General features: G+C 44.9%; 1 protein-coding gene across 3 annotated transcripts; it reads right to left on the bottom strand.

Annotated features, from left to right (window-relative positions):
* Positions 1-783: 783 nt before the first annotated feature.
* On the bottom strand, positions 784-25,866 carry Rnf19b (ring finger protein 19B). 3 transcript variants are annotated; one of them, XM_036180011.1, is made up of 9 exons: positions 25,034-25,865; positions 13,376-13,581; positions 11,267-11,411; positions 9,134-9,296; positions 8,576-8,690; positions 6,469-6,609; positions 4,823-5,030; positions 2,352-2,483; positions 784-1,602 (listed from the first exon to the last, which is right to left on the bottom strand). In XM_036180011.1, exons 1-9 carry the CDS (start codon positions 25,648-25,650, stop codon positions 1,119-1,121), a joined length of 2,211 nt encoding a protein of 736 aa, XP_036035904.1. In that variant the 5' UTR covers positions 25,651-25,865; the 3' UTR covers positions 784-1,118. The 3 variants fall into 3 exon arrangements, with proteins under 3 accessions (XP_036035904.1, XP_036035905.1, XP_036035906.1); XM_036180012.1 differs by having other exon boundaries at positions 11,267-11,408; positions 25,034-25,864; XM_036180013.1 differs by lacking the exon at positions 2,352-2,483 and having other exon boundaries at positions 25,034-25,866.
* Positions 25,867-27,222: the final 1,356 nt, after the last annotated feature.

Here is a 27,222-nt window from a genome sequence, read left to right as displayed (position 1 = left end):
TGGTACCAGGCACTGAACCCAGGGCCTTGCACATGCTGGGCAAACATTCTTCTGCTGAACTACACCCCCAGCCCAAGGACCTTTTTCTTGACAATGCCCAAATTCCTAGTACTAACAGCTCAATTCTGATAAAACGTCTAAGATCCGGTCAGATTAGATTCAGAGAGTCTGGTGGCACGCCTCCTTTCTCATTTCATTAGAGGCCTGAGTTCTTAGTCTGAGCAGCGCTTTTGCAGCAGGGAGTGTGTACCTGAGGTCACAGCCAACACCTATGTTATTGTCTGGTGATCACACAGTCACATCTCTTCCTCCGGCAAGGATCTGCTCCTGGGGCTGGGATGGAGCTCAGGGTAGAGCACCTGCACAGCATGCACAAGGTCCTGAGTTTGAGCCTCAGGTGGGAAAGAAAAGAAAGAATACTCTGTTCCCTAACTTGTAGCCCTGTGAGGTTCACCAAGCCCTCTCCACACACGCCACCCCTACAGACTAACTGTGACTATCCATGTGGTAAGGCTCCAGCAGGAAAACTGCGGGCTGCCTCTAGAGGGCCAACCAAGTTCACCTCAGTGCCCTTCCTCTCCAACAGACTCAGCCAGGCACTCTTCAGCCTGACCACAGTATCAAGCGAGCCCGGCTTGGCTTCCTGTTAGTGCAGCTGGATGGAACAGAACCCCTTTTCCCTCGGGTTAAAACCCCTCAGGTCTAGCAACTATCAAAGACAGACTACTCTTCCTGAACACTTGGCTCTGAAGGACTACCCAAGCCAAGGACAGTAAAATTAGGTGAATTACCACAGAAATCTTTATTAAAATGTGTCATCAATAATGTTAGCATACATACAATATACACACATACATATGTACATTCTTTGACACACCTCACAGATTGCCAACATCAGTTTAACCAATAAATTAAAACTAAAAACGAGGGGATAAGGGGAGGGATATTAGAGGCAAAAATTTCATTTTTTATCTGGTAAGAAATTGCAAATTTCTCAGAACTTCCCTGGGGGAACCCTGACCAGAGAATCTTTGAAACAAAATACATAAATCCCCACCCTCCCCCAAAAAGACTCCAAAAGATGCAGTTACAACAAGTGTGCTTCTCAGAACGAGCCTTCACTCCGCTTCATCCTCTTCTGGCTTCAAGACAGTCTGGCCCTCAGCTGGAGCAGTGAGCTTCCTGTGGGCACTTGGGCTCGGTGCACCTTGGGCTCTGGGGGTCGGGGGGCAGGCTGCAGCGTGGGAACGGGGGGAGCCGCACTCATCTGAAGTGATGTCTGGCACGTCATCTGACTGCGTGTCAGAGCTTTCTAGGTCACTGCGGATGCTTTCAGGCTGGGCTAGGCTGATGTCCCAAGCCTTGCTGGCCAGGCAGTCTTTCTGTTCACAGTTTTGGTGTTTGCAAGGGGGATCCTCTTCACTGCCACCACTGCCACTGCCAGCACGGCCAGCAGCAGCACGGCCAGCAGCACCCTCCTCCTCATTCTCTGCCATCTGAGCATGGACGTGGAGCGAGTCCTCTGTGCTGCTTCCACTCACCAACTGATAGTGACTTGGTTTGGCTTCAATGTCCACTTGGATTTCCATATTGTTGCACTCTCTGTGGGCACAAATGCATTGTGCTGAGTCATGCACAGGTTACAGTAGAGCTGCTCATAAAATACTTCTGGGTTCTGGCTAAGTAGTTAGAAGAGATGGGTCGAAGTAGACTACAACTCATTTTTCCCTTTTCTATACACACACACACACACACACACACACACACACTCCTCAAAAATTCTCCTACACACACACACACACACACACACTCTCTCTCTCTCTCTCCTCAAAAATTCTCCTAAAACATTTAAAAAGATCTTCCAGAATTCAACTAAGAACCTCATCCTATCTTAATCTGAATACGAATGTGAAAGCAACTCGGTAGTTTTCGATGACTGCGCCATAGTCAGAAGCCATTACCCTTGCAGTATGAGGCCCTTCACCACACCAGGCCAGACACAACGTTCCAAATGAACCAGACCCAGCAAAGGGCAACAGAAGCCCGAGATAGACACCAGCCAACAGCAACCCAGCTCTTCAAGTTCCATTTGGACAGTTACACTGCTACAACAGCCAGAAAAAGGAAGAGGAAGAGGTGGAAAGAGAAACGGAGGAAGAAGGAGGGGTCTCTAAGAGTCAAGCGCTAGCGAGAATCAAGAGCTGCTGAACACCGCAGACCACAACGTGCTCACTGGGCTCACCAGCACACCACCTCTCCACTGGACGACACAGGGGCCTCGGATGAGGAAGGGAGCGTGTCAAGACCTAGCACCCAGCGAAGAGGCTGTCCTAGGCCAACTGCCCACATACCTGTCCTGTGGGTTGTAGGAACTGATTATGGAGCCGGCCATGGCACGAGTGCTTGCGCTGTCACTAACTGCGCCGAGACTGGCTGTGTCTCTGGGGAAAACTTCCTTTTGGACATCAGCTTGGACTTCTAACCTGTGTAAAGAGGGGATGTTCCAGTTAATAGAGACCTGGGTGTCCTGGCAGTCTGCTTCCTGGCACACAATCCTTTCATTATTCTCTTGAGAACTGTGATGAGCTGCTGGACCGTCTCCATGCCTACAGAGCTCCTTTCTTCCACATCAGCTGAAATCTTCCCCTCGTTTATCCCCACTGCTACTAGTTAAATTCAGGTCCTTAATGAAATAGTTAGCACTGGGCTCCTCTCCAGTAGCCCGTACCCTAGGTCCTAGTCAAGGAACCTTGCAGACAGCATCAATGAAGGCCAAGATCTAACCATCCTAAACCCTCCAGCTCTTGGCTCCCCTCCTGCTAACAGGCACCTGTGGCCTTGCCGATCTTCTCTTTCTTACTGTCAAGTCCAACATCACAGCCTCTCCAAGTCTGCATCTATACTTCCATGTGGATGCCATGCCCTCTCTCCAAAGTTCCCCTCCTCTGCCTGAAAACTTATGCTAGGTCTTTAGCAACAAAGGACTACCACTTCCTCAGTCTTTTCCAGCAACCGACACCTCCTTCTGTTCCAGCTTACACATCTCTAGCCACTCCTGTGAGCCCAGAAGGAAGAGCTCACACCTCATTCACACTTTGCCCTTCCTACCCTGCACTAACAGGAAGAACTCAAACACTTTACTAGTCAAGTTACCTCCAGGCTATAAGGATGAAGGGCAGACAGGAGCCAACCCCTCCCTCCTCCTGTTCAACAGCACTTTCCCAATGGGTTTCAAAGCTGGGAACCCCAACTGCTTCCTTTCTGGCTCAACCCCATTTTGTCCTGCTCTTCACTATTTCCTCACAATGGGTTCCCAGTGGAGCCCATCTGACTCACGCTCTTCCCATAAAGGCAAGGCTTTCACAGGACGCAACAGCTGCCGGCTGGACTGCAGTATCAGCAGTCTGGCTCCGGCTCTGTCTGTGGCTCATTCAAGGGGAGTCAGCTCTAAGAGAGCACAGCAGTGAATACTCTAGCATGCGGGGGCAGGAGCCCCCAACAGGGGACACCAGTCACAAGATACAGCTAGGTCAGCAGCCTCCACCCTACGGCCTGTCTGTCGGTCCTACTACTCTGCCTTTGACACCCTTCAAGAATGTACTGAGGCCTGGGTAAGGTGGGGGTGGGGTGCACGCAGGCCTGTGCTCCAGCTTCAGCTGGGCCACAGCCTTTCTCAAAACCTACCAGGCCACCTACTTGGTGGCTGCCAGAGGCTGGTTCATGCCAGTGGCTACATGAGAATCATCTGGGGAGACTTTTCTAAACATAGACCACCCTTAGGTTCCACCCCAGGAGATTCTAAGTTATTAATTCTGGAAATATGCTCCGAATCTATTTTTAAGAGGTCCCCAGGTGAACGAAGGACACCAAAGTGAAGGATGTAGTCCATTCGCCATCTGTCACTTGCATGTTTTTGCAGCCAAATGGCCATCTGGTCTCACTCTAAACTTGTAGGACAAGTGGCTCAGGATCTGGAAAGGCAGTCTGCCCTCTCTGGGGGCTTCCCACAGCCCCCCTGTGTTCTCTACACTGCACTGAAGCCAGTAGAGGCTGCCGCCAGCCACTCTGGTTCTTTCTGCCAAAATGAGTCAGAGTCCTAAGCCTTTTCCTGGCTGGAGGCCCTTCAGGTGCCTCCTTACCTCCTGCCCTGCTGTGCTCCACGGGCCACTCTCCCTACTGACCTGACTGTTTCTGTCTAATGCCAGCTACGCTTCTCTAAATACGTATTATGGCATTACAGTAGGTCTCATAGGCAAAATGCAAGTAAATCAGTTGTTTTTATTGACAAAGCTTCATGTATTCTTTTTTAAAAATTATTTATTTATTTTATGTGTTTTGGTGTAAAGGTGTTCAATCCCCTGGAATTAGAACTTCAGACAGTTGTGAGCTGTCATGTAGGTTGCTGGGAATTGAACCCAGATCCTTGTAGCCAGTGCTCTTAACTGCTGAGCCATCTCTCCAGCCCCACTTTAGGTGTTCTTAATGCAAATTTATAAAATTGATTTTCCTACTCTACCAGTGGGAATAGGAAGGTCAGAAAGAGCACAGTACCAAGGAGTCAATGTGATACAGCATAAAGCCAACAGGCTGCGAATGCCCTCTGCTCTTGCTGCGTCCTAGAGCAGGCAGCCTAACGGAGCAGTCAAAGATCTCAAGTCAGCATTATTCTTTAAATGGACGTCACTATGATGCAAAGAACTGTGAACTTTGTCGAAGAAAAGTATCACTGGTAATTAAATCAGAGTGGTACAGAGAAATGGCTCAGTGTGTCCCTTCTTATAAATAATTCCTACTGTTTGTTACAGACCACCTATTTCCTTACCTGCTGTATTTTCCCTTGCCGCTGGAGAGAATACCACCACTCAGTGTGCCCCCGGAAAGGGCAGCAAAGCTGGCTGTCTCGCTGTAGGGGCCTTGCACGACACTGAGTCCGTCTGTAGGGCTCCCACTGGTGCTCAGCACACTTGTCAGCCCTTCAATGCTGCTCTCTCCTATGCTGGGGTTCTTGAGCGCCCGCCAGGCATCTGCCACTGTGGGGAGAACCAGACATCTCCATTTGAGAAACCTATCATCAAAACAGCTTCCTGCAGTGACTCTTCAGAATGGAGGTTTTCATGCAAAAAAGTACAAATTCACATAATAAACAATTAACATTTGTACTTAATCCTTCAATAACTAGGGATTAGCAGCCCCCCCCCCTTTTTTTGTTTTTTGTTTTTTGAGACAGGGTTTCTCTGTGTAGCTTTGCGCCTTTCCTGGACTTGCTCTGTAGACCAGGCTAGCCTCAAACTCACAGAGATCCACCTGCCTCTGCCTCCCGAATGCTGGGATTACAGGTGTGTGCCACCACTGCCTGACTGCAGCCCTTATTTTAGATGAGGAAATAATAATAAGAAATTAGCCAGGCAGTGGTAGTGCATGCCTTTAGTCTCAGCACTCAGAAGGCAGGTGGATCTCTGTGAGTTTGAGGCCAGCCTGGTCTACAGAGTGAGTTCTAGGATAGCCAAGGCTACACAGAGAAATCCTGTCTTGAAAAACTAATTTAAAAAAAAAATTAAAATTAAATGACTGCTCAAGATCACTTAAGTCGGACCAAATTTTAACTGCAAGTCACCACTTCCATTACATTGCAGCTACTTTTATCTAATTTCATCCTGTCTCACTGTGTTGTTGTGTCTTTTTCCTTTAAAATTTTTTTTGAGACATGGTCTTATATCTATAGCTGAGACTGTCCTGGACTTACTACTTAGCCCAGGCTGACCTTGAATCTCAGTCTCCCAAGTGCTAGGATTATAGGTATGAACCACCACACCTGACTTGTTTTTCTCTTTCTCCTTTGAGACAGGGTCTCCTGTGGCCCAAACTGGCCTTGAACTTCTGACCTCCTCTGCCTCAGCTTCATCAGAGCTAAGTTTATAAGCAAGTATTTCCAGGCCTTTTAAAAGTATGACTAGTTCATGTGAACTTCTACTAGGAAGCTTCCAAGACCTCTGGCCATCTCTGTAGGTGAAGAAACTGTTCAGTAGGAGTCAGAAGACCAGCAATCATCTCAGGTCTGCAGAAGCTCTTGCTAATAAATACAAGCTTGAAGAAATTCCTACTGAAATCGGTAACAGCCCTGGCCCTCCCTCTTCACAGTGCTGTTGTAAAAGCAAGCAAGATAATAACCGTGCAGAGTCCTCGGAAAATGACAGTGCACTGCAGATTCAAGTGCTTTCTTATCAGCACTGGCACGCTCAGTTACTTCAAGTCCTACTGCCTCATCCCTGCCACACACAGGCAACTACCAGAGGAATTAACCTAATAATTCTGGAACCAAGAAATGAAAGGCTAAAAATACTTTACCCCCCACAAAGCTCATTCTCTAAAGAAATCCAATGATAATCTCTCTGTAAAAACGTGCTAAATTCTACTGACTTTTATCTTTTGTTCCATAAATTCAAATGGAAACAAAATTCCTTCCTTTACCTGTGATTGGACCATCATCTTCATCAAACTCAATCTTCACCCCCTTTCCATTGGCTGTGCTGACTCCACAGCCACCTCCACGACAGAGAGAAATGGGTACAACCCCATAAACATACGCCAGCATAATGGGGACACCAATACCTGGGGAAAGAGATGGAAACATGTCAGCAGGTCAGTAGGCTACAACTGTCCTGATTCCCCTCCCAGACTGGGCACAAGCAAACCTCTATAAAGGGAAAAGAGAAGGGAAGGAGGCATCTCAAGAGGCTGCCTGTAGAACTGAGAGCAGACAGAGGTACAAAGGTCTGCATGTCTTGGCTTCAATTCATTGACTGATTGTCTACAGAACTCTCCCAGGAATAAGAGAATATACATGAAAATCCAACATGGGAAATGTTATGTTGCTTTTATACCATCCCCTTCATTGCAGAAGTGCTAAACTGAGAACCAATCAAGTTGGAGAGATGGCTAATGGTTAAAAGCACTGGTTCTTCCAGAGGACCCAGGTTTGATTCCCAGCACCCACATGGCAGTCCACACTTGTCTAACTCCAGTTCTAGGAGGTCTGGTGACATTATCTGTCCTCCAAGGGCACCAGGCACATACACAGACAACACACACACACATTATATATATATATATATATATATATATATATATATATATATATATATATATATATATATATATATAAAATCAGACAGTTGGTGAATGAATAATGGGTTAAGGATCCCTCAGACTGAATTCTCCAATCACACTGCGATGTGTGGCAGTTGTTACATGCTACAAGGTAAGACTAACTGAATTCTGAGCTGAAGAGATGGCCTAGCAGTTAAGAGCACTGGCTGTTCTTCCAGAAGACCCAGGTTCAATTTCCAACACCCACATGGCAACTCATAACTGTCTGTTACTCCAGTTCCAGGGGACCTGACACCTTCACACAGACATACAGGCCCCTCCCTCCCCCCCATAGGGTTTCTCTGTGTAACAGTTCTGGCTGTCCTGGAACTCACTTTAGAGACAAGGATGGCCTTGAACTCATAGTTATCCACCTGCTTCTGCCTCCCAAGTGCTGGGATTAAAGGCGTGTGCCACCACCGCTTGGCTACAGACATACATGCAATGTAGACAAAACACCAATGCATATAAAAAATAAATAAATCTTAAAAACAGCAGCAAAACAAACAAATAAACGAGAAAACTGCCTGGATTCATGTCTCAGTGACTTAACCTTGGCTCCACTTGTACAGGCTGCACTTCCTATCTCTAATCATGCTGTCTTTGTGGCCCCTGTGAAGGCTAAATAGAGCCATACTGTGAAGCCCTCAGCACCACTGCTGACAATGATGAAACTCAAGTGCTAGCTACAAACCATTTGTTCTTTTTAATTTTGTTTCTGTTTTTCTGAGGCAGGGTTTCATGTCGCTCAGTTTGGTCTTGAACAAGCTGTGTGGCTGAAGGTGGCTTTGAACTCCTGATCCTCCTCTTTCACCTGCTGAGTGCCTGCAGGATTGCATGGGTGCACCACCAGACCAGGTTAACACTTTTCTAAAATAAACTCTCATACCCCCAAAATGTTCTGAGGCATTCAGAGAAAATGAAAGTGGTTTTGTGTTGGGAGTCCTGTAACAAACAAGTAGAAGAAAAGGATGAAAAGTAAAAAGAGTGGTGCTGAATTTTTGTTAATGTACCCTTTTGTGTGTGCTGCACTGAGTTCTAGGCCCTAATCTAAGACACACCGACAGTACAGTGCAGTGCAAATCACCTCAGCAGGAGTGTCTAGAAGATTTCATTCCCGGGCTGGGCAGATGACTCAGTGGGTAAAGCACTGATCTGCAAGCACCAAGACACAGTTCAATCCCACACAAAAAGGCATGCTCCTGCCTATGAGAGAGCCTGTCCTACCTCAAAAACTAGGTCATGGCTCCTGAGAATGGCACCTGAGGCTGGCCTCAGGCTTCCACAGCACTCCTGCATTCACACAAGTGCCCCTGCCCCGACACTGCATACATGAATACACAAAAAGCTGTCTCAGCAATAAAGCGCCTGGGCAGCTAGCTGACTGCTACAGTAAGCTGACAGAGGAGCTGGAGGCCCACTAGCTTACCAACACTAACAGCAGCAATCACTGGGGACGCGATAACTGACAAGGTCACTCCTCCTGTGATGGCCAAGTTCCTCTTGTGTTTGGAGGTTTTCCTTCCCTCATATCTGCTGTGAATCTAAGAATAAAAGAGAATCAGGTCAGCAGGTTGGGACATTAAGATTTTGTCAGGGAAAAAAAGGACAAATGCTCATTTGCAAGTTATATTAAAACGTGCCCTCCACCCACCCAAAGAGGGATCTTTCTCAAATTTCAACCTAACCCAGACCTGGAAAATATAAATGAATGCAGGAAAAGCTAATCCAAGAAAAGACAAAGCAGCACAGGGGAATGAAGCTAAACATTCCACCTTAAGTCACTGAGACAAACCAGGCCCAGGATGTTAATAAGAACTTTCAGATCTCCTGGGGGTTTATAAAAACCCATTTAAGAAATTAAAGTTATTTTTATCTACAAACCAGCTGGTTTTCATGCAGCCCTGAAATATAAGCTCCTTCCCTTTTCCTTCAAATTATTGCCAACAAAGCCAATGTTGGAGCAGGCACAGAAAGCATGGCTTACCTTCCTCCCAACATAAACAGGAATGCCAATGACCATGGCAGGAATCGCAATGCCAGCGATGAGCGAGATCCCCACTGGAGCACCGATCAATGTGCCCAACTGCCAAAGAATCTTCTTCTTCCGGCTCCATGGCTTTTTGCCCCAGAATGTGCAGCCAGAGGGGCTACAGAGAAAACATGCTAAAGTTAATGTAACATCACAAACACAGCTACTGTCACCAGAGGGCTTGATAAGAACAACCACCACCTCTTCAGTAAGATTGGTTTAAGTGACAGAAGGCAACAAGACACAGATCTGTTAGATAAGTGGGAAGCAAAGGACAAAGGGTTCTGGGCTTTGTGGGTTTTTGGTAAAGGTAGACCTCCAAAATGGAAACTCTTTTCTATCGTCTCTGACACATTATCTCCATTTCCTTACCACACTGATACAATTACCCAGACTGGCACTACCTGAGATCCTGCACAGCTTATGCACTTGATGTCTCAACCAGTGTGCTGTGTCCTGCAGCTCATAACACAGACTCTAGTTTGTGACACATGTCCCACCATACCTAACAGATACAACCCAGGTTCCTGGGGAGAGAACTCATCACGTCCTTCCTATGAGTTTTACTCTGACCCTTAGCCCTTCCATGTCTGATTCTTCTACCTCACTCCCTTGGTGCCACTTTCTCTACTTGATAAGGCTAACAATGTAAAAAGGAGAAATCCTGACTTATTCAGTCCTGTGTCTCTACAATGACTGCTATACATATGTCTTCTGATTTTCACTAAACTGGAAATGAAGCGCCTCATCTCAGTTAATGCTATACCATGACTGACACTGATAAATGTTAGCTCCCTCGATTCTTTAGAAGCTTACTCCAGGGAAGGAACTGTAAAAAGACAGTTAATGAGATTAGACATGTCCATGAAGTACCAAGAAGTAGCAGCACTTCAGCAGAGACAAAGGAATGGCAGTGAAGAACACCGCAGAACTAGGAAGGCTGGAGAGGACGTGGCACTGAAGTTGTTTTTCAAGAAGTAAGAACTTTGCAACCAAGCCTAGTGACACATGCCTGCAGAGGAAGCTGAAGCGGTGGCTGCAAGTTCAAGACACAATCAGCTAGCCCACTTCAAAAAGCAAATAAAGGCTGCACCTTTGCGCAGTGCACACCTTTGAACAGGAGGCAGATGCAGGCAGATCTCTGTGAGTGTGAGTCCTGGTCTACACAGGGAGTTCTGGGCCACAGCTACACAGTGAGACCCTGTCTCAAAGGGGGAGGGGGAATTAGGAGTGGCCAGACAGCTCAGTGGGTAAAGGCTCTTGCATCCAAGCCTGATGACTTAAGCTCCACCCTTGGAATTCACATGATGGATGAAAAGAACTGACCCCCACAAGTTGTCCTCAACCTCTACATGTATGGTTTGGTGCACGCAAGTGCACATACACAAAAAAGAAATGCTTTAATAAAAAAGTAAGGGTTGGTTGGGGATTTAGCTCAGTGGTAGAGCACTTGCCTAGCAAGCACAAGGCCCTGGGTTCGGTCCTCAGCTGCAAAACAAACCCATCAAGAACTGAATAAGCTGAAATAAAGGGTGACACAAGGAGGCTGAGGTGGTCAGAAAGCAGCTATGGCCAATAACGTAACATGAACAAACCTAGAGGCAAGAGACCCAGGGGACAGCAAGCTCAGATGACTGGAACAGCGTGACTGGAAGGTAGACTAAGACCAGACTGTGGAAATCGTAAAAGCCATGCAGCAGGCAAGGCAGTGAAGACAGTTACCCAAGGCTGTTAGAGAAAACACCAGAGGCGTGCTTTGAAGGAACTTTTTTCTTTCTTTTTTTAAAGACTGATTTATTTATTATATATACAGTGTTCTGCCTGCATGTGTCCCTGCAGGCCAGAAGAGGGCACCAGATCTCATTACAGATGGTTGTGAGCCACCATGTGGGTGCTGGGAATTGAACTCAGGTCCTCTGGAAGAGCAGCCAGTGCTCTTAACCGCTGAGCCATCTCTCCAGCCCACTAAAGGAACTTTTTACAGTTTCCTTTTTCTGTAATTGAGATCAACTATGGCTCTTTGGTATCCTTTTCCCTAAATGAGCAAATGAATAGGACGGCAAAAGCAATGGACACACGTTATCTTACCTGAGGTAATGCAAGTCGGAGATCTCTTTCATGCAAAGCCAGCAGAACTCACAGCCACACACTGCACAGGTCATGTGATTACAGCTTCCATCATTCATCTTGATAATGTAAGCACTACATCGTGGGCATGGCTTGATGTCATCTACTAGGTAGGGAAGGAAAATGGGGAGAAAAACACCCCCAGTTAAATCTAGTCTGATTTTATCATTCCTAACAGTGCATGTTAAAAATGAGGACAAGGCAGTCAGGAGATTTTACCTGAAGATTCCAAATTGTACAACACTTTCCTGGAAGACTGGCTATACCTAGAACTCTTGTTGTGTTTTTTTTTTTTTTTTTTTTTGTTTTGGGGATAAGCTCTTATGTATCTCAGGCTGGCTTGAAATTGCTAAGGATGATCTTGAGTTTATGATCCCTCTGCCTTTATCTTCTGAATGCTAGGATTACAGGCATGTGCCACCATGACTGACTTCTATGGTGCTAGAGATCCATCTCAGCACTTAATGCATTCATTAAGTGAGTATTCTACCAACTGAGCTGCACCTCCAGACTCAGGAATATTCATAAAGTAAGTCTGGTTTCATGTTAAAGCTGCCTATTCCAATAACTGGCATCTTACACAGCACTTGAGTCACAGTTCAGCAAGGAAAGGAGACACTCCTAGACAGACTGATGGTTCCAAGGCAAATGGAATTTCCACCAGTCAGTGGCTGACAGATTAAAATCAGGCCATTATAGCAAGAAAATTCTATAGCTCGGCTAGCTTTAAGTTTAGACTTTTAAAAAATTATTTTAATGTGCATTGGTATTTTTGCCATGGGTGTTGGGTCCCCGGAAACTGGCATTACAGACAGTTGTGAGCTGCCATGTGGGTGCTGGGAATTGAACCCCGGGTCCTCTGGAAGAGCAGTCAGTGCTCTTAACTTCTGAGCCATCTCTCTAGCCCCTTGACAAGGATTCTTTATGAAGCTACCTTTTGCTGTTAACAGTTTACAATCCCTTCCCATGACATTTTCAATTTTAAAAATCAAAAACCAGCTGAGTATCTATATAGTATTCACCTGGTACTTTTCACAGGCATTTATAAACCATCCTATCAAAATGACAATTTCAGAGACTCTGTTGTGCTAGGAAAAAGCAAACGGCATAATTGGTCTCTTACTAACTTGCCCAAATGAAACCAGTTAAGACAAAGTACATCTAAAAGATGCTGACATTTTAAAGATTGCTTTTAATAATCAAAATGGAAAGTGACTGTGACATTTCCCCTTTCAGGTTAATCATTAACCTAAAGTAGTGTTTCGTTTCTTTTCTTAAATTTGTGCTCTACTTCAAAAAAAAGCTGTGACGTACTTCAAGCTAGACGACAAGCAGGACAGGTTTTTTGGTTTGGTTTTTATGGTTCTTCTGAGACAGGGTTTCATTGTGCTTTTTTTATCTTTATTTTTTTAAGATTTATTTATTTGTTTGTTTGTTTGTTTGTTTATTATGTATACAGCATGAATCCTGCAGGCCAGAAGAGGACACCAGATCTCATTACAGGTGGTTGTGAGACACCATGTGGTTGCTGGGAATTGAACTCAGGACCTCTGGAAGAGCAGCCAGTGCTCTTAACCACTGAGCCATCTCTCCAGCCCGAGACAGGGTTTCTATGTGTAGCTTTGGAGGCTATCCTAAAACTCACTTTGTAAACTAAGCTGGCCTCAAACTCACATAGATCTGCCTGCCTCTGCCTCCCGAGTGCTGGGAGCCAGGACATGCTTCTCTGTCCCTCACGGAAAAAAAACAAAAACAAAAACAAAGTCTCTCCAAGCTGAGACAAATATTAAGAAAGCAACTTGCGAATTACATTTTGTTGTATTCCAGTTTTACACAGCTAGGATTACCCATCATGGTAATAATGAACAAGAAGTAACATAGGAGATCTATCATTAAACATGTAGCCAAGCCAGGAAATGTGTCTGTCGTCTCAGTGATTCAGAAGAGCCTGATATTTCCTGATCTCTGATCTCAAGGACACATGACTATATAGTAAGACAATCTCTTTTAGTTTTGGACTCAAAGTGTATATACTAAATAAGGAGACAATGAAATAGTGCCAACTTATACCTGGTCCAGACTCTTGCCCGTAGCTGAGACCCGAAGTGTGCTTGGTCCGAACCCGTAAACTCTGAGCCCTCTGCTGACGGGCCATATCGCAGGTCTGATTTGGATGCCATATCTGCTTGCAGTGGTAGCAGAACTCAGTCTGGCAGCCTTCCCTCTCACAGGTTAGCTTTGGGCAGCTGGCACAGCCATAGGCAATAACAGCATAACTGGAGAAGGAAGCAAGAAAAGACAAGAGTCAGGTTAGACAGACCCAACAAAGACAGGCATTATCATCAGAGCCTCTACTGCTTGGTACCACCATATATGATGCAAAGACCACACACACAGACAGACAGACACCCCAAGTAGGCTAACTGTACCTACTCTCCTTGTGAAAAAATATGTTACTTCCTGGAAACAGAAGGGCATATACTCAGCCTGAATTCCTAGCATTTATTCAATCAGTTTAGCTACTTCAGGAACAGTTTACCACAGCCAGTTTCATAAAAAATAGGGTATACAATAATTTCTTTTTAATGGTTTGCTACATCTGGAGAAACCCAAATTTGTTTACAGAGAAGACAGAACAGTTGTAAAATAAAGAGCCACAACAGAAACTGAAGCATGTATGTGCTTTCATTTTAAGATCCATAGTGGAGTTGGCCTGATCACATCTTCAGACAATAGCTCTCCATTCATTGTCTCACAGTCATCTCTACCTCTTGAAGGCTCATTTTTGGTTTTCATTCTTTTTTATTTTATATGTATGAGGGTTTGACTGCATGTTATACATGTGCACCAAGTATGTGTCTGGTGCCTGAGGAGGCAAGAGGGGGCACTGGATCTCCTGAAACTGAAGTTACAGATGTATGTATGCCACCAATGAGGGTGCTGGGAACTGAACCTGGATCCTCTGCAAGACAAGTGCTCTTAACTACTGAGCCATCCTTACAGCCTATGATTTAATTTTATTTAATTACATGTATGCTTGTGTGTGTGTGGGGGGGGTGGTGGTGGCAGGTTTGTGCTCTGCAGTGCCCAGAGACCAGGAGACACTGGATTCTCTGCAGCTGGAATTCCAGGCAGTTGTGAACTACCCAACAAAGATGCAAGAATGTGGGTCCTGTGCAAGAGCAGAACATGTTCTTAACTACTAAGCCATCCCTTCAGCTCCTCACTTTCTCTCTCTCTCTGTCTCTCTCTCTCTTTTTGGAGCAGAGGATTGAACCCAAGGCCTTGTGCCACTGAGCCAAATCCCCAACCTCCGTTTTTCTCTTTTTCCAGTTTAATTCTGTACTTTCTAATGTCTTCTTTCTTTTTTTCTTGTTTTCTTCTCCCTCTTCCTCTTTTTAAGGACTTATTTTTTTTAAAGTCTTCTTTTTAAAGACTTATTTTTATGTGTATGGGTGCTTTATATACATGTGTATCACATGCATGCCTGATGTCTGAGGCCAGCAAAGTGCATCAGATGCCCTGGAACTGGAGTTATGGGCAGTTATGGGCTGCCATGTGGGTGCTGGATTTTAAACCTGGGTCCTCTGGAAGAGGAGCCTATGCTCCTAACCAACCACTGAGCCAGCTCTCCAACTCCCTAGTGTCTTCTTTCTTATCAGCTTTCAAAACCTTAATACTACTAACCTCTTAGCACCACAGCATAGTCACGTCTTTCTTCCTCTCTGCTGACATACAGTTAAAGATACAGTCTTTAGAATTGGCCAGTGTTAGCAGCAACCATTCTTATAATCCCTGTTTATTTGTTAAGAATTAGTTCCCCATAAATAATCCAATATATTTAAAACTACTGGTCTTTCTAATTAATTCTTAATAATGTCAAGGAAATGCTTAGCGCTTACAAGTGGACATTTGCTTAAAATAAAATTAAAGGGCTACATGTAGCTCAGGAGAACATTTGCCTAGTATATGCAAGGTCCTAAGTTTGATCCCAGGCGCTATAAAATTAATTACATTTAAAAAGTAGGGGTTTGGGATTTAGCTCAATGGTAGAGTGCTTGCCTAGCAAGTGCAAGGCCCTGGGTTCGATCCTCAGCTCCAATAAACAAACAAACAAAAAATACACAAATAAATAAGTAATTTAGAGAAACAAACACAGGTTTTTGTTGTTGTTGTTGTTTTTGGTATTTTCAGACAGGGTTTTTCTCTGTAGTCCTTTACTGGAACTTGCTCTGTAGACTGTTTGAGGCTGGTCTCGAACTTAAGAGATCCGCCTGCTTCTGCCTCCTGAGTGTTGGGATTAAAGGTGCATGTCACCACCACCCCGCTGAAACAAATACAATTTTAAAAAAAGGATTTGTTTTATTTCTAATTATGTGCACAAAGCCAGGTGCCTGTGGAAGTCAGAGGTTTTAGATCCCTTAGAGTTGGGAGTTGCAGGCAGGAATTACACTCAGGTGCTCTAGAAGAACAGTCTCAGATTTTAACCGTCTGAGATCGATACCATCTCACCAGCCCTCAATGACTGTATGTTTACTGCCATCTGTACTTTATCCTGTAGTTTACACTTTTCTCCAACAGCCAAAGACCTCAAACAACTTATATTAATGCTAGTAAGCTTTTCCTGATTTATTTTATAGTTATGCAAGATGTTCATTATAGCAATTTAAGTTCTCATGTTGATTTGAGAATTATGCTGTAGATATAAACGACAATGTATCTATTTCCTGTGACATAATAAGATTAATATTCTCAGAAAGAACAGTGAGACTAGGTCAATGTGTGAATACAATGATTCATATCCTGTAGGAGTTCTGAACAAATTTACCCCAGCTAGCAGGACCAACAGATACTAAACAATGTGTCTTAGGAAAAAAGTGACTTGCTTGCTGTTTTGTGTTAAATGGAAAGGTATATAGTGAATTCCAGGATAGTCAGGACTACACAGAGAAACCCCGTGTCAAATTAAAAAAAAAATCAGCTGCAGTTTTCAACTTCACATTAGCCTGCTTTCCTTTGTTTTGGCAGATCTGCCATCTTTTCACCAGGCAGGGGCAGACAGTCCTCAAGGAATGACAGTCTTCAAGGACTGACAATAAAGCACCGCATAGAGAGAGGCCACAGACCGGCACAGCCGACAATGGGAAGCCAGCTTCAGGAGTGAATGTGACCCCAAGAAAGTAAAGTAACCCCAAATACCAATGACTCTCTGGCAGTCTATCACTATGACACAGAGCTACTCAGGGCATGAGAATTGGAATTCTTGTTTTAGGTCACCTGCTCTGTGCTGATTCATACTGCATGACATGAACATACATACATACCTCCAAACCTTAGCTTCTAATCCTCTAGTGGAGGCAGAGGCACCAGCTGACTTCAAGCACAGCTCGGCATTCTAAAACTGCATTTATAACCTTGCACTGGGGCTGGAGGGATGGCTCAGCTGTTAAAGACTAGGCTCACAACCAAAAATATAACCGTGCACTGAAAGCTCTGCTGTACCACACCAGACTTCTGGCCTTTGCCTGCTCTTTTCTTTCTGCCCAGATGTCTTTTCCTCTCTTCTTTCTGGTAAATAGCCATTTAATAGCTTAACTCCAGCACTCAGGAGGTAGAGGCAAGTGGATCTCTGAGTTTGAGGCCAGCCTGGTCTACAGAGTGAGTTCCAAGACAGCCAGGGCTACACAGAGAAACCCTGTCTTAAAAAAAAAAAAAGAACCAGCTCAAATGTCATTGCCTCTCTAAAACCTACTTCCCCTCTGCAGGCAGATGGTGGCCCATCTGTACAGTGCAGTTTTCATAGCCCATTATGTCGTCTACCTCTCCCACCACACAGCATACCTGCGGTGGGCACATGACAGTGACCCTCTTCTTTTGCTTTGACTCTTTAGCTTTCCCCAGGGCATTCTAGCATTTTTTCTAGCCTCTAGTAGCCACCTTTTCATCTTAGCCATGCATGCTTGGCTTTTTATATATCATGCACTATAATTTACTTCTCCGTTTTTATATAAATTCATCTTAAGGGTAAAGCTTCTAAATAAGGGAAACTCTCCCTAGCTGGAATAAGACTTCATTCATGACACTCAATCTGCCCTAACCATGCTGTTCCTTTTCTTGTATGACCCACAGTGGAGGGAGCTTCTCTCTACTTTACTGTTTAGTTTAACCAAGCATTCAAGTCTGCTAATTAGACACTTCAAGCAGGGTATAAGAAATTATACGCTGCCTCAAGCACAGAATGTGCTCCTCCTAGTTCACACAACTTTTACGCTAAATCCTCAAAAATGTCACAGTATAGCAGGTTATCTTAATTTCAGCCCTGGAAAAAAAATTATCCTATTAATATAAATTATATTACGCCTCAACAGATTACAATGGTTAAAGAAATATGTTCCTATATAATATTTGTTGTGTCTGTACTTCCCGTCCTCAAGTCTTACAAATTAACAAGATTATCCATTTACAAATGGACCCTGAGGTGCTTTAAAGGAGACAGACATGGGGTCAGAGAGATGCTCAGTGGTTAAGAGCACCTGTTGCTCTTGCAGAGGACCCTGGTTTGATTTCCAACACTCACATGGTGCTCACAACCAAATGTAACTCCAGTTCTAAGGGATCTGATGCCCTCTTCTGACCTCCATAGGTACCAAACTTGCACTTGGTGAACATATATTCTTGCAGGTAAGACACCCATACACATAAAATAAATAAACAAAAACAAAAGGGGATAGAAAAGCCACACCCCTACTATTTCCTTTTTCTTGTCCTATTTCATACCCATTCCTAAGCCAGACAACCTATTCCTTACCCCAGGTCATAGTTCATTCCAGGTGGTAATCTATCTATCCTGGAGCTACTTTTTTTTTGAGCTGAGGATCCAACCCAGGGCCCTCTACCACTGAGCTAAATCCCCAACCCCACTTAAATTCTTTTAACAAAAAAGGAAAAAGAAACTGAGCATGAATAGCAGATGCTTGTAAACCTAGCACTCAGAACAATGAGATAGGAGGAATGTGAATTTAAGATCAGTGTGAGACACAAACACATACGGTCATATCTAGAAGGGCAAGGGAGAAGAGGGCTGGAAGAAAGGGAGTGTTGCTCAGTGGTGGGGCACTTGTTTATAGCACATGTGAGGCCAGGCTATTACAATGAGAAATCCTGTCTTGAAAAGAAAAAAGAAAACTAAATAAATAAAGTAATAATAATGATAAATAAAAATAAAAAAGTAAAAACAAAAACCCAACCCTGAACAACTTGGTTAGAGATTTAGCTCAGTGGTAAGTAGAGGGCTTCCTAGCAAGTGCAAGGACCTGGGTTCAGTCTTCAGCTCTCAGGAACAGGAGGAGGGACGGGGGTGGGGGGGTGGAGTGCATGAAACAAAGCAAGACAAATCAAAGCAAACAACAGTTACAGCAGCAAACCTTCACCCTCAGCCTTCACCATGCACAGCTTAGCTGTGTCTATTAACTGAGGTCTAGTCCACTTTTCAGACTCATGATCCCAATGTAGTTAGATACTAAGTGAGCCAGACTCCAATCTCAGCATGCTGTCTTGTGTTTTTACACCTCTATATATTGCTACTGCACTCAGGTTTTAAATGCTTTATGTGCCAGGCATGCATTTCTACTCATAGTCTCAAAAGTTGTGATCAAATACCATCTCCTCTTCAAGGTCTTTCTTGACAGTTTCATGAAAACTTAATGTTTTACACTTAAGATACTTGGGGTTTCCTTGATATTTATTCTGTCACAGCTATAATTCCTCTGTCAGCTGTCCATTTCCTCTGTAAGTTCAAGCTTCCTGTGAAGAGGGCCAAGTCTAAGACCTTTCTGTAACATTCAACACTCACCCAGGGGTCAACCCCTGTCTGTTTTTCCCACTCTCCTCTCTGCTCCTGTAAGAACTACGCTGCTCATCTCTTCACCCTCTCATCAAAACTCACTTACCCACTCCATTCTTCTGAGACCTAATGGAAGGCTTCAGGAATGGAGTTGGATATTCTACTCCACAGGAGCAGGTTCTTAATCTACTCTGAGCAGAAGACTCACTGAGATCCTAACAGAAGGCAAGCTAGAACAGTAACGGTTAAAGGAGTTTAGAAAACAGCAAAATAAGCCTTAAAGACACCATGGCTGGTTGGGACCTATAATCCTTGGTACTCCGAATTTAGAAAGTTATTATCATATACCACACAACATACCAGCATTGGCAAGATTTACAGTAAATATTAACATACTTAATGATCTGGTGGCATACAATGTAATGCCAACATTCAGTATCAGGAATTCAAGGTCAGTCTGAGCTCCATAGTGAGTTGGAGGCCAGTGCATAAAACTCTATCTTAAAACAAAAGTATAAGAAGCTAAAAAACAACAACAAAAAACCAACAAAAACAACAACAAAAAACTCCACTTTTTTTAGTTTATTTAAGCTAGTATTTCTTTATCATATTTGCTCTCGAAACATTTTTAAGTAATGTCTACAGCACACCTTGAAAAACAGTGATACAGTTGAAAAACAGAACCAAAAGATGGCGGAAATGAGCAGGGCATAGTGGTGTACACATGCGATCCCAGCACTTGGGAGACTCAAGCAGAAGGGTCTTGTATCTGAGACCATCATGAGCTACACTACATAGGGAGACTCTATTTCAAGGCGAAAATAAAAACAAGATGGCTGGAAGACTGGAAGCTATAAAGAAGCTTGAAATAGGGGTAGATTAAATAGGTGAATTAAATAGTTTTATTTTCCACAAGGTCTTGCCATGTAGTTTTAGGATAGCCTGGAACTTGCTATAATATGCTAACTGCACCAGATTCTAATCTCAGGATGCTGTCTTGTGTTTTATGCCTCCACACACTGCTCAGAGTACTCAGGTTTTAAATGCTTTTATCTACTTTTGTCTGCCAGGTATGCATTTCTTTAAGGCTGGCCTTAAACTTGAAGTAATCCTCCTGTCTCTGCTTTTGGAGTGCTAGAATTACAGATATGTGTCACCATGTCAGACAAATAGTGATTTTTACACGCAGAACATATCTTATAGGTCAGGTAATCAGTTAACATTTTTAAGCACCTTAGAATGAGTACTTTGGCAAACAGGGAAAGAAGTATTACTGAGCTGGAAGATGAGTACACATGGAGGCTAAGGAAGACTCAGGCAAAAGCTGCAGAACAGAAAGTAAGGGGCCAGATTAAGAGAAAAGGTTGAGGGCTATGGGGACGTAACTCAGTGGTAGAAATGCTTATTTAGTATGTACTGAGACTTTGAGTTCAGTACCTAGCCTTAAAAAAAAAAACTGGGGAAGATTGAGGAAGGCTTCAGAAAGGAGAAGGCCTGGTTGGGCATGATGGTGTACACTTACAGTCTCAGAGTCTAGAGGCAGGAGGACTACTATAAGTCTGAGGCCAGCAGGGGGATATAGGGCAAGACCCCAATTCAAACAAAAGAAAAATCCTTTACTGAATGTGAAATATCTCTCATCCAGGGAGCTTGTTACTCTCTCACAAATGTAGTATATATAAATTAATGCACCATATATTAGTGAACAGAGGCTTCTGTTTATAGGAAGGCCAATAGTTGATACTATCTGCTGGGATCAGTGAGAAGTAGGCCTCTGCAGGGAATGGAGACAGCAGTGAGAGGCTGGAGGCTGGACCTGCAACAGAATGTAGGTCAAGGTAGCCAGAGTACTTCTATTCTGAGGACCTTCCTCTGTAGGACAGAAAATTCTCCTGCCTACTCTACTCACCCCTCAATCTCTCAGAGATTCTGAAAATTAAAGATGGACAACAGAACACCTAGAGGAAAACAACAGTTACATCATTTGCGGTTTCTGAAAGGACACACTTAGGCAGAGACTCCAAAGCATAATAGATCAACTGCACCACTTACTAGCTAGGAAGCATTAACCCTACATTTAAACTTCTTTGAACTGGTTTCTCCTTTACAAAGTGTGTGTGGCTAAGGTGAAATTACTGTTTCATTGATATAATACTTTGAAGAATCACTGCAAAGAACTACAAAAATGCAAGTTACTTACATTTTAAGCTAATTTTTATCTCACTTGAAAGTATATTTTTAAGATTATATTTGTTATTATGGTATTTGGTATAACAAATAATGTGTATGTTTTCTGATTGAAATTGGTTCTCTCACTAATAAAGCTATATGAGAAAAGAAGTATCAGAACTCTGTTCTGTCCTACACATATATGTATATTTAAAAGAATAGACCTCTTAATTTATGGTGTTCTCATTAACTTAGTCATGGTAAAATGATCTTAACTTGCCAGGCAGTGGTGGCGCACGCCTTTAATCCCAGCACTTGGGAGGCAGAGCCAGGTGGATCTCTGTGAGTTCGAGGCCAGCCTGGTCTACAAAGCAAGTTCCAGGAAAGGTGCAAAGCTATACAGAGAAACCCTGTCCTGAAAAATAAAAAACAAAACAAAACAAAAAAGACCTCTTTATAAGGTCACTTATATGACCCCTTAGCCTGAAGAGTGTACACATACATACATGGGAAGACTTGGCTAATTTGGCTTTCAAGGGTGCTATGTGGACAGTAAACATGGTCAGGTGTAGGAAGAGACATGAGGCTTAGGGTCTCTTTTCTAATGCTTACACAAGATTTTTGCCAGACCCAAAAAAATAAGGATAGTTTAATTCAAAAAGAAAAAAAAAGAGAGAAAGGAAGGAAGGAAGGAAAACAGAAAGAAAGAAAGAAAGAAATAAAGAAAGAGAAAGGAAGAAAGAGAAAGAAAGAAAGAAAGAAAGAAAGAAAGAAAGAAAGAAATCTATACATGGTAGCGCACACATGTAATCTAGCATTGGGGAGGCCGAGGCAGGAGGATCAAGAGTCTGAGATAGTCTTGGCTAAGTAGCAAGACTATCTGAAAAACCAAATTAGGACTAGGAATATAGCTCAGTAGGCAGAAAACTTGCATGGCAGGCACAAAGCACTAGATTTTATTCCCAGCACTGTATAAAATCAGTGTAGTGGACAAGACTGCAGCCCCCTGGGCCCAGAAAGAGGCTGAATCTAGGCATGAAGGACCACACCTCTAATCCCAGCATTTGGGAGAAAGACATAGGTGGATCTCTGGAGTTCAAGGTCAGCCTGGTCTACAGAGTGAGTTCTAGGACAGTCAAGGCTACATAGAGAAACCCTGTCTTAAAAAAAAGTCAGAAGTAGCATCATATTTTTGGAATTCAGCCCTGGGAAGGCAGGGAGAGGTGGCACTCTGTGGCTTACTGGCCAGCCTAAACTGACCTCTGGTCTTTACACACACCACAAAAGCTATTTTTCTTCTAGCATTAAAAAGAGGTAGCAGAACAATTGTCCATAGGGAACTTAGACAATTATTTGGAAACAACTGAATTATAAAGGGACTCTGTATAGCTAACCACCTACAATTGAATAGTTCAAAGTCACTTTATAAACATTAATTAATTAAGCTTCTTAAGTCTTAAAGGATTAGGCCTCTGTTAGATAAGAAAAATAAAGTGGGTAAGACTATTAACAACAGGAATTGGAAGAGAAACTAGAGTCTAGCATCCTGGCTCTCTCGTTGTTTCTAGAATATGCCAAAACAGTGTCAGTCCCCAAAATTCGGATTGTGATGACAAGCCAATACTTGCATTGAAGACATATTGGGCTTTGGAAGTAAGATTACTATTCCAACACTGGTTTGTTTCATTGCCTACCAGTTTGCTGTAAGGGCCCTGAACAAATTATTTAATTTCTAAATACCACTCTTCCCATTTGTAAAACTGTATGTATCAAATCAATCTCATATTGTTGTGAAGATTAAAATATGCATACCTATTACAGGCACCCAGATGTCGGCTTGCTTTCTTCCCCTAAACTTTATTTTCTTTAAACACACTCACAAAAAGTGTGCATATGATTGTTATATTCTGACTAATTAAAACAGAATTTGATAGAATCTCAAAAAAGGAAAAGAAACCAACACACACACACACACACACACACACACACACACACACACACACACCCTCTGGATGAACCTACCCCAAAACTTGCTAAGTTAGCAAAACAGTCTAATTTTTTAAAAACTTTAAAACCATAGTGGTTTATTTAGATCTGTCACCAAGCTTTCATATTTCATAACTTCTGTTCATTTTTATTGGTGTAAAGACAGATTGACTTTAAAAACAAACAGACTGGGAAGCTCTCCCAGAAAGATGACAAGGGAAGTCACATTTCATTGTTAAAATTCAAATAAACCCTCAGCTCTAAAAAAAGGGAGTTAATACTATTCTACAATTAATCAGGCAGTGCTTTCCTAAATTAATCCCTTTGGTTCAGAAAACAGACCAACAGTATCAGCAAAACCTGAATATTCTATAAGTTAACTTCCCCAAAGCCAGTTAGGCCACCAAGGCCACAAGCACTTACTTTCAACAGCCTGAAAGCCCTTCCTGGTACTCACAGAACAGAAAGTGAAAGCAATCTGGGTAACTTTGACCACATTTCCAAGTAACTCTGAGTAATTTAGAAACTCCATCTCAGTGAGGTTAAATACACCCACTTCTTAACAAGTCTGGCACTCTCTGACACCCTAAACAGCTCCTTTTGAAGGGAGACAAACGGCAGCATCATGGCAATCTCAGCTCAGCCCTGATACACAGGCTACAATTAAAAGCTCTGAAATCCTTTGAAGCGAGGGTTCACAGAGCTTTTTACTAGCATTGCATTCACACTGGGCGCTGCGAGGAGAATCTCTGCCCCCAAAACATGACACACAAGGATATAATTACTCTGTCCAAGGTCACAGAGCAGGTAATGGCAGTCTGGCTCCCCATCACACACAAGAGCCCCTTCTTGGCTGCATTTGGCCATTCACAGATTGGAATGATAGTGACAACCAGGTTTTTTTTAAGAAAAGGGGTGGAGAACCTTCACTGAAGGCTTCAGATAGGGAAATCGGGTTCCTGTTCTGTAGACAGAGTATGTTAACTCACTGACCTTTAAAATGAAGCATACATAGGGCATTAAAAAAAAAAAAAAACTGTCATACACATCTCAAAATTGGGAAGGTAGGCACACACATTTTCTCCCACCAAATCAACCGTCTCAGAGCCCCGTAGATTTTCCTGGACAAAGAGTCTGTCTACCACTCATCCTGCCCTAGGTAGCACGTTAAGAATCACAAGGTGCCTGCCAGTAGCTTGGCGCGGCACGCAGTGCCCAGGGTGCCCCTAGAGCTCTGTTAGTGAGCTGCCTTCTCTCATCTACATCGCAACTTTCAACAGCGGTCGTCAGGAAGAACACGCCTTCTCCTGCAATGCTGCTAAGTGCGCCCCTAGCCAGATGGACAGACACACCCCTCGGAAGCGCTGCCCCATCGCTAGGGCATTTTCATTCTCTCTCCTTTAACAAATATTCTTCCACTATCATTACGAGATCCCCCCCACCTCCGCCCCCCCCCCCCCTAAAAATGGCCAAAAAAAACAAAACAAAAAAAAACAAAAAGCCCCTGCTCACCCTGGTCTCCTGACTTAATGGACAGTTCCCTTCTCTTACGGCTCAGCCACCACCTCAAACTCCTAAGTAGGCATAGGGTGCTGAGCTCCACCGGTCCGGTGGCGGGGCTGGTCCGAGGGTCGCTTACTCACGACCACCCCTCCTCTCCCTCCTGCTGGGGTGGGGGTGACACCCGCCGCACCCCGGAGGGTCCCCCGCGGCCACGCCCCCGCGCTCACCCGCAGTCAGGGGCGGGACACCAGCGGCAGTCAGGGTCCGAGGCCAGGTACCGGCGCAGCATGAACTCTTCGTACTTGTGCATGAGCGGCGGGTCGGCCAGCAGCAGGCGGATGTCGTGTGGGTTGAGCCGCTCGCTGCACTCGGGGCAGCTGATGGGCACGCGGCTCTCGCTGATCTCCAGGCGCAGGTAGTGGCGGAGGCAGTCCCGGCACGAGCGATGCGGGCAGCTGAGGAGGCGCGGGGCCCGCTCGGGCGGCAGGCGCACCAGGCACAGCGGGCACTCCACCTCCTCCGAGCCGCCGCCCTCAGCCGCCTCGTCCTCCTCCGGCCCCGCAGCCGCGGCCTCCGCCTCCGCCTCGACCGCGGGCTCGGCGGGCAGCGCTTCCATCGGCGGGGCCTGGGCCTCAGCCGGGGCCGGGGCGGGAGGCGGCGGAGCGGCCGGGGGCGGCGGCTCGGCCTGCGGCTTGGTCCGGGCGCGGCGACCGCGGGCCGAGGCAGAGAAGACGCTATGGAAGGTGAGGCGCCGGCGCCGGCCGCCGCTGCGGCACTTAGGGTCGGGGGCGGCCGCATGGAGTGAGGTGGAGCGCGGCGACTCGGAGTCCTTCTCGGAGCCCATGGCCGGCAGAGGCTGAGGGGCCAGCGGCGCCCAGCGCCGCCGCAGCTCCCGCCTCAGCGGCCCCCCAGCCGGCGCCCCGGCCGCGCCGCCGCCGCCGCCGCCGCCGCTGCCTAGGCAGCCCTCCCGGAGACAGAAGCCGAGCAGCCGCTACGAAGTGGTTATAAAGCCTCCGCCCCGCGCGCCGCGGCCCACTGCGCAGGCGCCGGCCTCAGACACCTCACAACCCGCGCGGCCCCGCGAGAGGAGTTGGGCGGGGCTGGGAGGGCGGGGCCTGCGGGCTTCGGGGAAGCCCCGCCTCCTGCAGTCAGGTGGTCCGGCGCAGCCGTGTGGCACAGGCTCCGCCCTCCATTCCAGGTCCCCTACTCATTGGGCTGGGTGCGCCTTCCAGCAAGGGAGCCTTCAGGTCATCTGTAAAAAGGAGACGAGCGTTGATCCGGGACTGATTCCCACAGGCTCACGTCCAACACGTCTGTTGAGGCTAGCCATTAAGTGGTAGGGAATGCAGTCATTCACTGAACATGCAGAAAGTGAGAGGCACCACTCACAGCAAGGGAAACGCAGAATAAAGTCCCAAGTTCTTAAACCAGCATTTGCTGTTTTCTGCCAACTAATGAACTGTGCTCCTAAACTCTGTCTCCCATTCTATCTTACAGGGTTATACACTGTGGGTAGAAAGAGGCCCCTCAGTTTCTTGTCCGGAATGCCTCCTTTCAGTCTTCCTTCCCCCAAACCCTTAGGCTTGGTAATGAGATTCAGGAAAACACCTTCAACACCAATAAAAACATGTCAGGATTAGATTTTGGTGGCAAGTTAGAGAAACAAAAGGGGGAGGGAGAGTTATGACAGACAATTTTCTTTCCATAAGAAATACATCCAAAGAGTGACAGACAGTTCAAGCTTCAGTTTTAAGGTTCCGCTGATCCTGGTCCATATTCCAAACAGTGGGAAGGGAAATGTCTTATTTCTTTAAGAAGACTGGTTTGGAAGGTCTGCATATTTAAATCTCACTGGTCAAAACAATCATCTTGGCACATCTGTTTCTTTCCTTTTTAAAACATAAAAATAGTACCTCTGTTGTTAATAAGGAATGGAAGAACGAGGGCTCAGTAGCAATGCACTTGCCTAGCATGCCTCAGAGAGACGAGAATGGTGTCAGAAAAGAACAAATACTTGAACAAAATAAGCAATCTTTTTCTTGGCCGATATTAAAAAACAGGTCCCCAGATCTTCAAACCTTTGAGATTAAAAACAACACAGCAACAAAGCCCACTGGAAGAATATCCGGTGATGAAAACTGAGAATCAGGGTCTAGTGACCTAAGAGGAAAACCAAGCAGGTCTGATGTCATAGATGCCAAGATAAATTGTGTCCAGGAGGGAGTGACCAACTGTCAATTGTGACAAATGCTGCTGAGAAATCAAGAGAGATAAGAACAGAGAAATGACCACTGGATTTGGCAATACCAAGGAGTCCAATATGAGGTATTAAGGGGATTAAGGTTCGATATTAAGGGTTACCCTTAAGAAGGAAAGAGGTTGGATGCTAGATAGCTAAAACAATTAGTGTCTGTAT

Source organism: Onychomys torridus, chromosome 2 (genome assembly GCF_903995425.1).
Source record: "Onychomys torridus chromosome 2, mOncTor1.1, whole genome shotgun sequence".
NCBI classification, from domain to species: domain Eukaryota; kingdom Metazoa; phylum Chordata; class Mammalia; order Rodentia; family Cricetidae; genus Onychomys; species Onychomys torridus.
The sequence above is the reverse complement of the archived record's forward strand: the minus strand, read 5'-3'. Positions and strand labels throughout refer to the sequence as shown.

What these genes read in the sequence shown, in the direction of transcription:
- Rnf19b (XM_036180011.1), bottom strand. Translation starts at nt 25,650, where the DNA reads ATGGGCTCCGAGAAGGACTCCGAGTCGCCGCGCTCCACCTCACTCCAT. An exon ending in AGATGATGGTCCAATCACAG is followed by an intron (nt 5,031 to 6,468) that starts GTAAAGGAAGGA and finishes TTCTCCCCACAG; the next exon opens with TGGCAGATGCCTGGCGGGCG. An exon ending in GGCAAGGGAAAATACAGCAG is followed by an intron (nt 2,484 to 4,822) that starts GTAAGGAAATAG and finishes CTCTTTACACAG; the next exon opens with GTTAGAAGTCCAAGCTGATG.